Source organism: Alligator mississippiensis, chromosome 8, assembly GCF_030867095.1.
Source record: "Alligator mississippiensis isolate rAllMis1 chromosome 8, rAllMis1, whole genome shotgun sequence".
NCBI classification, from domain to species: Eukaryota; Metazoa; Chordata; order Crocodylia; family Alligatoridae; genus Alligator; species Alligator mississippiensis.
The window spans coordinates 72,870,155-72,882,715 of record NC_081831.1 but is presented as its reverse complement, the minus strand read 5'-3'; the positions used below and the strand labels follow the sequence as shown (position 1 = coordinate 72,882,715).

The following is a 12,561-nucleotide window of genomic DNA, read 5'->3' as shown; positions in this document are numbered from 1 at the left end:
GGAACAAATGTCCCCCGGCAGTGCAGAAAACTGTAACTACTGACTAGCTATGAAAAGAAACTGTTTTGTAACAGCCTTTTCTCTTATTTTTGCTACACGATATTGTTGTCTTTTGTTTTTGGTTGTTCTGTTCCAGGCTTTTCTATGAACCTGTCACCACGCCCTGTGGACACACCTTCTGCCTGAAATGTCTTGAAAGATGCCTAGATCACAACCCAAAATGCCCCCTGTGCAAAGAAGGCCTTTCTGAGGTAACAACATACAAATGTAATGGGTATAAATCGCAAAGAACAGATGAGGTGGGATAGACTGACTAAGCGCGCACCACCGCCACTTTCTCAGCGCTGACACGCATTTCGCCACCTATACGCCTAAGCGTTGCAGCGCCAGGTGCTTTTCAAAGCACCTGGCGTGGCGACAATTTGCGTGTGTAAAAATGCCCATTAAATGTACAGGAAGGTCACTGGGGGCTTAAAGTAGGTCACAAGGAAGAAATGGCTTAGTGACTCTGATCTATAATAGAGGTGACACATGCTGTTCACAGACAACTACACTGGGTGTGGGTCAATAAAATTTAGCACTGCAGCCATTGCTGGACATTGTCTGATAATTGCTTAATTGTGACTCCTTGTTGTAGTGTTTGGCTATGAGGAAATACTGTAAGACAGTACTGATGGAGGAGTTAATCGCTAAGTATCTTCCAGAGGAACTCACTGAAAGAAGAAAAGTGTATGAAGAGGAAATTGCAGAGCTTTCCAAGTATGTGAGCATCTGATTTATTAAATGCAAGCCTTTAACATGAGTTTTACTAACTACTGAATAGTTCCCATTGCTGTGGAACATGCCATAAGGGATCATGAAGGGTCTTACTCTGTTTCATTTTAGTCAGAGGGCAGTTCAGAAAGTTTAAACCTACTGTGTATTTGGCAGCAGGGTGTCTAAACCCTCCACTTGGCTGCAGGTAATAACTGAAAACTAGAGGAAACTTAAGGCCATAATTCTCAGTGTGTTGTAGTGACACTGACTTCTGTTGACTTTTGATGCAGATCAGAAAGTTGAGTGGGTAGAAATGAAATTTTGCACAAGAGATTCGTTGGAAGGAACATGTGAATTGGGAACCTGTGTGTAGGGTAGGGGGTCTTAAAGAAAATACAAGCTAAAAAGCAGCCCATAGGTATAAGACTCCTTCCTGCAAAGCAAGAAAGAGTAACTTTAAATATACCCCCCCAACAAATTCATACTTCCACAAGTTACAGTGCAATATCAATGCCCAATATATCAGGCCAAGTAGAAAACTAAACAAAATAGTTAATAGCCTTTATATAGAGTAGAAATCTTGATTTTCCTTTTGAGGTTTTTTTTATTTCTTTCTAAATTCTCCTGCCAAAGCAAGTTAATGTAATTTAAGCAATGCTTGGTATTGAATAAATTCGGTCTGTACATTGTACTTCTCCGCTTTTAGAAACTGGTTCGTGCTATGCTAATATAACAGGGTGCTGTTTCTTCCCCCTCTTACAGTTTAAATAAGAACGTTCCTATATTTGTCTGCACAATGGCCTATCCTACCGTCCCGTGCCCTCTGCACATCTTTGAGCCCTGTTATAGACTGATGATTCGAAGGTGCATGGAAACTGGCACCAAACAGTTTGGCATGTGCATCGGGGATCCTGTCAAGGGGTGAGTGAGCAGAATGCCCTGCCAGTGGGGAAACTGCCCCTCTCCACTGGATCCAGTAGTCCATTTCTATCGACAGCCTCTCCGATCAGCCGTTTCAGAGGAATGTGAAACTTAAAACATAGGAACAATTATAGAATAATCTGCCAATGGGCAAAGTTTCTCACACCCATCAGTTAATGGTGAACTGGCTTTTTCTGAAGCATGAAGATTTAATATCTGTTATCCTGTCCAATGTAACTGTCAGTATTGTTCATTTTAAGTGTTTAATTCTATCTTTGAAATTTAGTCAGCTATTGGCCTCTGGTACTATGGGAAAGTACCTTCCGGACTTTTTTACTGGGTAGTGCATGGAAGTTTCTTGTTAAAATTTTGTGTGGTTTTTAGTTGGTGTTTTTTGATACCAGCAACTGAACTGGATTGATAAGGAATTTTTACGGTGAAAACAAAGTGTTGTTATCAAGTCAGACTCATACATCCACTCTCGAAATAAAATGTCTGCTAAGTAGATATACTGGCTCCATACTGAACTGGCTGGGCATCCTATGCTATGCCTTTTTACAGCAAGTACTCAAAGCTGCCCATCTTATACACACTTCTTTGCAGCAGCCCCCCCACGCCCCACCCCCAATGTATTTTGATGACTTGCCTGTTCCATCAGAGTCTGTATTGAGCAGGCAATGCAAAATTAAGTTTACTACGATTTAGTAAATTTAGCTTCCGTAGGCCTTATTGTAGTTGATCGTACTGGCTCTAGACGTCTACTGAATGTATGAATATCTACTCATCTAAATTGCAGAACTTAAATAGGGAGCGAGTTGTCCATCTAGAGCAGCTGAAGCAGTACAGTTTGTAGTTGCGTTGGAAATGTGATTGTACAAGAAATTCTGTGTTCTAAAATACAAGGTTAGAAATGTTCATCTGGTCGATTGCTTGAATATTCCTGAAGATGTAGTTTTAAAAACAAGTGTTGAATACAATATGTATAATGTGAGGTAAAGCAACAAAGAGTAATGTAAAAAACAGTGAGCTGGCACTAGCAGCACCTTTATACTATGAAGTGGCTATACAGTAGAGATGCAGAATTAAGTCTGAAAAGAATAGGTTTATTTACTTGCTCTCGTTGTGATTAAATAGCTTTGCAGATTACGGCTGCATTCTGGAGATAAGAAGCGTTGAATTCTTTGCTGATGGACGCTCTGTTGTAGACAGCATTGGCAAGAGAAGGTTTAAGGTGATACAGCACAGCCAGCGTGACGGATATAATACAGCAGATATTGAGTACATTGAGGATCAAAAGGTGAGTACAGCAGCACAATTGTGGCTGACACCCTTTCAAGCACAGAATATTTTGTTTCATAACATGCATAAAATAACCTGGTACATGCCAGATGGCAAGCAAAACCACAGTATGTATTTGGATGAGCTTTCGTGGCGTCTTCTGGAGGGTGCTTTAGGTCTGTGTTTATAACAATGGTCAGATAGGGTCTGCCTCCACTGAAGTGAGGGCGCTGGCAGAAGTGACATTTGTTATGCGATCGGCCCCCTGAAAGCACTCTACAGCCAAGCTGAGATAAGTGATACGGCTGCAGAGCACTTTAAAAATAGCTGATCACGCAACAAATTAACCCTTATCCAGTGAAGGTTCAGATGAAGGCGCTCCAAAGCAGAGCGCGTTTAGGGAACTTCTGCTCCCTGGGGTCAGTTTGTCAGTGCGATGGGGCTGGGCTGCAACCCCCCCTCACTACACTGTCTGCAGGAAGAGAGGGGGAGTGAGCTATGGGCTGAGCTGGGGATGGGGGGGTGTGGACTGGAGGCCCCATCCCGCCCCCTCTCCTTCAGTTCAGGCTAGGCAAACTCCAACCTGCAGCTCCCCCTTGCCCTCCTCCCTCTCCCCTTCCTTTCTCCAGACAGCGCTGAAGCTGGTGGGGGACAGGCAGGCAGGCTTTCTGCAGAGCGCCATGAGTTAGAGCGGGACCTGTGTATCTGTCAGCGGCCTCAATGACAGCTTCAATTCAAATCAATAAGTATGAGATGGAGCCCACTGAATTTAAAAGATAGTGTAGCTTTCTCAAGTGTCCTAGGTGCTGTACAAACCTACACTATTCTTCCCGCACCCCCCAGAAAAAGGAAGACGGCACCTATCCCAAGGAATCTTTCTTTAAAAAGTGCAAATGTAAAGAACTTGGGGACCCATGCATTAGATTTCAATCTATAACTCTAGTGACTGGATTTACTAACCTGGTAAACATTGAATCTGAAAAGGGATTTATTTTAGAATCTAAGAAAAACCTGAAGTAAGTGGGCTGGGGACTGCTCAATAAAGAATGAACTTTCAGGATTCCCTGAGAAATCGCAAAAGAATTAACAATGTATGCGGCACCTTCTTTGAAAAGGCAAATTGAATTAATTCCAGCTCCCCCTTCTCTGCCAATTTCAGGTGCAAGGACAGGAGTATGCTGAATTACTTGTTTTACATGATTCTGTGTACGAGCAGGCACACACGTGGTTTAACTCGCTCAAGCAAGCACTCAAGAGTCGAATACTCAGTCATTTTGGTCCAATGCCAGCTAAGGATCCTGATCCACAGGTGCATGACTTTGTGCTTAGTCAGAATTAATTACATGTCAGATAACTATCACGCACCATAATAAACAGAGAAGAATTTTCTCATTCTTTGGATATCCAGACCTTCTTCACTTGTCTTGTATAAACTGCTGTACCTCAGAATTGTGCTGCTATCAATCACTGCTATAGTAATGCTGAGCAAGTTGGTATTTGTATTTTAATAATCTTCTGAACTTCCTGAGAAATACTAACATAAAGGAACAAAATAATCCCTTTTGGATTTGGTGGAACTGCACCTACTTAGCACCTGGCTGAATCTGTCCTAGAGTCAGGTGGACAATAGGAATTGGACAGGGGAATAAAACTGAAGCTACTATTAAATGGCTACAAACTGCTGGGGGAGGAGGGGGGTGAACTCCCGCTTCTAGCAGAAGTTAAATATAAAGACTTAAGCCTATAAAGACATGTATTAAGTTAAAGAAGACAGACCTTATCTACAGATCTATCACTAGAAACAGAAAAAGGTCTAATTTTAAAACACCCCAGTATTAGAAGAAAATTGTAAGGTGGATCTTGGCTTATGTTTCGAGCCATCTTGTACCCAGAAGCTATTAGGATTAGCAGTTGGGAGAGAGAATGCATTACCAGGATACCTGGCATGGTTTTATTGACAGTATTTTAAGTCTGTGAGAACATCTCAGTTTCTGCATCATCATTTGTGCTTTTCTTTTCTCTGTTGCAGGCTAACCCCAATGGCCCTGCCTGGTGCTGGTGGGTCCTTGCTGTCCTTCCACTTGAGAACAGAGCTCAGCTTCCATTCCTTGCCATGAAATCCCTAAGAGACCGCTTGAATGGCATCAGACGTGTCCTTATGTTCATGTCTCGTACGAGATCACGGTGATGCCAAGAGAGCTGTGAAACCTCTTGCAATACTTGACTTGACTGTGGAGTGTTTCTTGTATCTATATCTAACTGCAATAATGTCTTACAGATTGACCTGTCAAAGCAGGATAAATTTTCATGCCTGAATTTCAAAGGAAATAAAATATAAAGAGCAAAGGATACTTATGGATGCTTCGCTAGTTTCCATTTTGAACTCTTACCTTTCTTGAGATTATTCAATTATTGTACTGCTAAATTAATAACATAAATGTTATATAGCAGAACAAAAAGTGATCTTGTTTGCCATAAACCTTTCAAAAGTTTAAGAATGTTTTGTAGTAGATAAACAAAATCTGTGCAGTTTAATGTGAAGCAGAAATAATAATGTTAATGCATTATTTCAGTGAACTGCAAAGTCTTTTATTCCAAATGGTTCAGGTTTTATATAGCATTATGTATAATAATGTTCACAACTTCTGTTTGATAATTTATTTTTGCACTATGATGTCTTTTTTGGTTTTCAAATGTATATTGCAATTATTTATGTGTACATTCTCTGAACAGAAAGTGAGCTGCTCTATTTATTTACAATGTCCTACCCTGTATGTATGACTAAAGAAAAAAATGATTCTAGGAATACACAAGCTACTGCTTCTATCATTTTTTTCAGCATATTTGTGTCTGAGCACTTGAACGTTTTTCTACTTATCTCTAATGTTACTGTGTTACAACAGTGTGTCCCCAAAACAAGACTTCATGGCAGGCTGTCTGTACAGGTTTTGTCTGAAATAATTTGATTTTAGTTGCAGCAAACCTTGATCCTAATACCTTAACTTGGCCCCCCTTTAAATGTGTTGTCAAACTGGAATCTAGGTCAACCAATTTCAGTGGGAGTTGGCTAGAGAGTATTGAAGGATCCAGCCCTTCACTTTGCACAGATTTACAGAGCGTGCGATAGCCTACTGAGTGCTGCATTTGTCTGAATTGTTCTGGAAAATGTGGCTACAAACACTTTTTGTAAGAATGAATCCCGAAGGTGAGAAGCATCCATTTACAAACAGGAACTGCAACTATAGGTGTTTTTTATTGCAGGTTATTATAGATTCTTTATATTAATCTTCTTTACTGTTAAGGTTGTCTTATTGCATTTTCTAACTAATGTCATGGAGCGGGGGAGATGTGTTTTTTTGCTGTGTAAGACACTGGAAGGGCTGCTTCCATATATTGCACAATAGAGGGAATAATGGTAACAACCTTGCAACTTATTGCACCTCCAGGTTACTCTGTTGACCACAAATCTTTATCCAGGCTTGGCACTTGTTTGTCGGACTGTGAGCAGTTTGATAGTAAGAGTTAAAACTCTGGGGGAAATGGAAAGGGTTTTGAAGTGGTTCTTTTTAATTAGGGGTGCACGGATAGAGATTTTTTTTAGCCAGCCATATTGACAGATATCAATCCGATTCCAATATGTAGCCCTGCAGTGTAGAGAGCAGCTGGGTCCGGCTGGTAAGTCTGTTGGGGTGGGATAGAAGGGGTGTGGAGGGGAGGCAGATCCAGGCCCCCGTGGTGAGGAAGAGTGGGGCTGGTGCAGGGCTAGGGGCAGGTGCTGCCCAGTTGGGGTGGGGCAGGGCCTGGGACAGAGCCATGGCTTGTCCAGGGGGCACAGGATGGGAGGGGGGGTGGCTCCTGCTGCTGCACAAGCCCTGGAAGGGCATGGGGGCAAGTACCCCCAGATCCGCATGCAGGGCAGGGTGGGCTGCAGCTGCAGGCTGGGGCTGTGCCGGACTCTTCCCAGCAGGGGCCTGGGCCGGGCTGCGTCTGGGATGTGCAGCGGCACCATGGAGTGGGGGCTACAGCAAATTTTGGGATGGCTGCAACCCCTGCTCCCAGCACTGCCACTACCTGCCCCAAGCATAGCCCAGCTCAGCCCCCCCCTACCAGCAAGAGTTTAGTGCTGCCCCCAGCCTGCCCTTGCCCCACACACAGATCTGGGGTCCCATGGCCTCCCAAGGTGTGTGCGGTAGGAGCCACCCCGCATCTCCCAGACAAGCCACAGCTCCATCCCACGCTCTGCTCTGCCCTGGCTGGACAGCACCCCCCCCCCCCCTCCCACTCCCACTCCTTCCCTCACCACAGGGGGCCTTGATCTGCCCCCCACCCTGTCCCTTCTCTCACCCCTTCCCCCAAAACAGACTTTCCAGCTGGACCCAGCTGCTCTCCACATGGCCAGGCTGCATTCCTGGCCCCGTGCATGCTGCAGCTGTGTACATGCATGGAGCATTTATGGGCCACATGAGACAAAGTCAACTGCTGATACTCTCAATGTTCCCTATATCAGTGCTGAGCTGATATGGGACCCCAATGTATTGGTGCACCTCTATTTCTAATGATTAAGCCAGAGAACACAGGACAGAAATAAAATTAGCAGGAAACAATGTTACCATTACCTGAATAATTCAGGTAATATATTAAATCCAACTGGATTTTGCCACTCTGCTAGTTTGTCACATTTTTCAGTGGATAGTCCTGTAGATGTTTCTGCATAAATAATGTATGCACTATGTATACATTTAGGTAGTAAAATAAGTGGTGGCTCAGTACTGCTACAATATTGACTTCAAAAGCACAAAGAGCTCATGGGTTGCTTACCAAGAGTGAATTACATGCAATTGCACAAAGTTATTAGCTATAAGAGTATTAATAAAGAGCCCTATTCTACACTTATAGAAACCAGTGGGAATATTGCTCTTTCTAGCCATGAGAAAAGGAATCCAAGTACCTTCTGTATCTTTCTTTTTGGACTGTATTCTCACTAATCCTACTGTTACTTTTCTTCATGCCACACTTCTACCTTGAAGTTCCTGGTTTACAGATTACTAGGGAAAAATCCTTTAACTGCACACAGCTAGTGGATTTTAACTATAAGTACTGTCCTTTCCATCAGCCTCAGATGAGTTGAGACCATCAAGCATCAGCTCTCTTGGAGTTAATGATAACCCTTGGAGCCAATTATTTTAAATGCTGTGCATCTAAGTAAGTATAAAAACCTGTTATTTAAATTACGTACTCATTGATCATCAGACAGCTTCCTACTGTGGATAAACTTCATTGAACCTTCTGACATTATTCTAGCCACTGATCTGTCCCAGTAACCAGTCTTGTTGACCTTATGTAGAAAGAAAGTGTGACCCAATTCTGTGTTTACTATATGCCTTAAAGTATTGATCAATGGGAGCTTTGGCTGCAGACTGAGTTGGCTTCATAATTCCTTAACAATGTGAGGTTGCTTTTAGTAGCTAGCCAGCTTACACACTACTTAGAGATCAAGTGTGATTTTTGGGGCAGGGCTGTCAAACAGTGATGAGGCTTTTTCCTAGTCTTTTGCAAAGACTGATTTCCACTTGAGCACAATTCAGTACCACTTACAGTCAGTGGCAATGCTTTTGATCTTAGCTTAGGGGAATTTGCTCTGCCCTTAGAAATATGAAGAAAAAAAATCAACCTTCAGTGAAGAGTTACTCTATGGACTAGTATGGAGCACACCAGACAATTCTAACATCAGTTTCCTGAAAATGTTAGGGTTGCTTATACTTGTGAAATACAGTAATATTGTTTTTGCTCATTTGAGAACCTTTTCTTTCATCTGTGCGGAAAGTGATTATTGGAAAGACAGGAAAGTAAATAAACAGCTTTGGGGCTGACCGTGTCACCGTGACAAATGCATGTGCGTGTTAAATGTATGCACATGCTCCTTCTTTGATGTCCATGTCATGCTTTTTCAGTAAACTCTTTGTTTTCAATACAGGTTTCCCTCGCTTTATGCAGTATGCGCGTTCCTGGAAAACGGCGCATAACTTGAATTTGCGTAAAGGGAACCCACTTTGCAATGTAACGAATAGGGATATGTTCCAAGACCTCAACTGTGCTGATCCCCAAACCCATTTCTACCACTTTTACAACACAGTTTGGTACTTGCCAACAGCAGACAGTACACACAAGCACAGGGCACCATCATAATGGGGATGGCAGCTACAGAAACATGTCACGGACAACGAGCAAGGAACACAGATCCACAGAGGAGACTATATTTTGAAGCATGTCACTCCCCCAATGCACCACACAAAGCAGCTGACTGCGGGCTTCCACCACACTGACTGCATAAGAGTGAATTTACCTCGCATATAACAATTTTTTGGTATAAAAAGGGTCATCGCATAAGAATGAATTTGCACATACAGAACCTGCATAAAGCGAGGGAAACCTGTACTCCTAAGTGGTGTCTCTCAGGAGTCAGTGCTTGGACCGGTGCTTTTCAACATAATTATCAATGATTTGGATTTGGGATTGAAAAGCTTGCTGGCCAGGTTTGCGGACAACACCAAGTTATGGGAGAGCGTGGTCATACCAGAAGACCGGTTCCAGATACAGGCGGACCTGGACACGCTGGAGAGCTGGGCAGACCAGAACCAGATGAAGTTCGACACTCAGAAGTGTAAGGTGCTCCATCCGGGGGCAAATAATCCTAACATGCCTACAGGCTCAGTGGCGACAATTTGACTTGCACCTCAGCCAAAAGGGGCCTAGGGGTAGTGATCGACCATCGCACGAACGTGAGCCGGCAGTGCGATGCTGGGGCCAGCCCGGCAAACAACATGCTGGCATGCATTAACCGTTGCATCTCATGCAAAACTAAGGAAGCAATAACTCCCACTGTACTCTGCACTGGTGAGACTGCAGCTGGAGTAGTACGTCCAGTTCTGAGCACCGCACTTCAACAAGAACAGCTGTTCACCAGGGCACCCCTGGGGAAGACCAGGAGCAATGGATACAAACTCCGGGAAGGCCGCTTCAGGCTCAATTCCAGGAAAAATGCCTTCACGCTCAGGGTGTCCAGACTGGAATAAACTCCCTCCAGAGGTGGTGCAGTCACCTACCCTGGAAATCTTCAAAAGCAGACTGGACAGTCACCTCGCTGGGGTCACTTGACCCCAGTTGTGTTCTCCTGCTAGCGCGGGGGGTTGGACCCGATGATCTACACGCTCCCTTCCAGCCCCTGACAAGCTATGAATCTATGGAAGTAAAAGGCAGCTCCCATAACCAAAGCTCAGTGTTTCCTTCCCCGTTTCTACCCTTTATCCAGCAGCAATTAAAACCAGGAACATATTCTTACATGTATGAAGGAAAAAGAACGGTTTTCTAAGTCCGAGCCAGAAGAAGCAAAAGGTCCAGAGCTGATCCTAATCTCACTGATATACATATGTCATTCTAATCGAGTCAGGGGAATTACATCACTGACAAAAAGACAATTGAGCCAAAGTCTATCTGACAACCCCTTCTAAAGTCAGATCTGGACAGCCTTGTCATTTTAAATGGACATCCTACTTCGAAGTGCATGTATATGGTTTTTTCATTAGCTGTTAGCAATGAGATATCTCAGCTGTCAGCCTAAGGGATTGATCTGTGCTTGATTTACCTGTCCATCCTCTATGACCATCTACAAACAGAACATCTGAACCACTGATTTGTTAATCCACAGACTATTTTATTCTGGAAAAATGGAGTTTGGATTTGGGTTTGCCAGCTCTGACTCATTCACTCTATATAGTGAGGGGTAGAGGTTAGAGCTTTATAAAGTAGTTTTCTATTTCAGACGGTCACTCACTGATTTCTATTCAATAGTGACATTTTGCCAGCACTGCATTCTGCTAGTTAAAGGAGCAGCACCATCTTAATGAAGAGCAGGAGTTATGCAGCAGTTTGGGGATGGAAGCATGACTTTCACAACTCATACTAAGCAGGAGCTAGGCATATACTTAAGTAACTCAAGGTACCTGTACACCAGTGCAGAGCCTGCTCCGACGTGCTGTAAGTACAGCATGTCGGAGCAGACTCAATTAAGTCAGCTGGAGTGCGGTAATTACCACGCTCCAGCAGCCTCCCGCATTTTGTGTATCAGCATCCATGCGCTTCAAAATGGTGGCAGAGGCGCTTGAACTAAATCTCGTTCAATGAGGTTTAGTTCAAGCACCTCCCACTATTTTGAAGCACGAGGACACTGTTGCACAAGACGCTGTGGCGCTTTAATTACAGTGGATCTCGGAGCCGCCCTAACGAAATCACCACCTCCCCTACCCAACCTCATAGGTGATTTCATGTTTTCTCTATGCGTAAACCTCAAGGGTCTGATCTAGCGTCCTCTGACAGGTTCCCATGGGACTGGATCAAGCCCATGAAGACTTCAGGCTTAGGAAAAGTGTGGAAGAAATACCTTCGATAAAAAAAAAAAAAAACAACTGTGGAAGAACAATTGCTCCTATATGAGAAACGTGGTTGCTCCATACAGGCAGGATTCAATTCTTAAATGGCTGATGATAAATAAATGCTGAACTACTACATGGAGTTATGCATTCAGGTATCCTGTAGAGAAGTGCTTACTAATGACCGAGAGTTTTCATAAGGACTAAATCGACCTTCCAAGAAAAGTGCCTGTATTCTATTCTCGGTTGCCATTCGTAGGCTTTTCAGAATCACAGTCATGTACATACCTATTTTTTTTTTTTAATTCTCCACATCATATTTGCAGAACAAAGATTTACTGAGCAGAATTGTAGCAAAAATAATCATCTTATGTTTTCCTACTTGTTAGCAAGAGAAAATTACAAAAAGGTGGAGACCAACCAGTTAAGATGTCCTGCTGTATTTTCCAATTCAAATCCATCAAGCTACATAGTTACTATAGCGCCAGAAATAAAATACCTATCAAGCCATTTTTAAATAGTGACAAATGTCTCTGTGGAATACACAAGCCCACGGCATCCTTTTTTCCCCCCACTGTTCACTGCAATGAACTTAATTTCACTTTAAGTTAAGCTCTCATATCACTGAACAGCAGTACTGTTCTGCTACCTCTATATAAGATTGATTTTCATCTAAAATATGACAATGGACTATGATTTTTTTTCAGGTTGTTCACAAACAACCTGTACATGTTTGTTAATAAGTGTGTTGTATTGACAAAGTCCATGTGAATAGTTGTGTTTGCTTATTAAAATGTTCAGGTTCTTTACTCTCATGATCTGTATCTGATGGTAAGACATTACAAAGATGGAATGAACTAACTGAATAAATGTGGTGTGTAACAAAAAGCTTCATTCAACACCCGCTGCCTGCAAAGAAGGTTGAATTGGACAAGACAAACCCAGTTCAGAAAAATCTCTTAAGCATATGCTGAAATCAGTCTTCTATTAAGGACAATACTTTATCACGTACTTAAGTCCCACTGACTTCACAGAGATTAAATAGTAAATCGTTTCTGAATTGGATCCTAGATCAAGAGTAGACTTATTTTTTCATACTTCAATTACTAGCTAGCAGTTGCTATACTTGGAAAGCAGGTGCTAATTTACTTCCCCCTCAACATCCTTTTCCTAGGATGAC

The 12,561-nt window shown here is 42.8% G+C and overlaps 1 protein-coding gene across 2 annotated transcripts in view; it reads left to right on the top strand.

Moving 5' to 3' along the window:
* LONRF3 (LON peptidase N-terminal domain and ring finger 3) overlaps positions 1-5,781 on the top strand; it is a 17,341-nt gene extending 11,560 nt beyond the window's left edge. For both annotated transcript variants that reach the window (XM_014607149.3, XM_059732854.1), the window contains 6 exons: positions 137-251; positions 638-759; positions 1,519-1,677; positions 2,812-2,974; positions 4,115-4,264; positions 4,985-5,781. In XM_014607149.3, the coding sequence (XP_014462635.2) occupies positions 137-251; positions 638-759; positions 1,519-1,677; positions 2,812-2,974; positions 4,115-4,264; positions 4,985-5,143 (868 nt within the window). In that variant the 3' untranslated portion in view covers positions 5,144-5,781. The remainder of the gene's footprint in view (positions 1-136; positions 252-637; positions 760-1,518; positions 1,678-2,811; positions 2,975-4,114; positions 4,265-4,984) is intronic.
* The last annotated feature ends 6,780 nt before the right edge of the window (positions 5,782-12,561 follow it).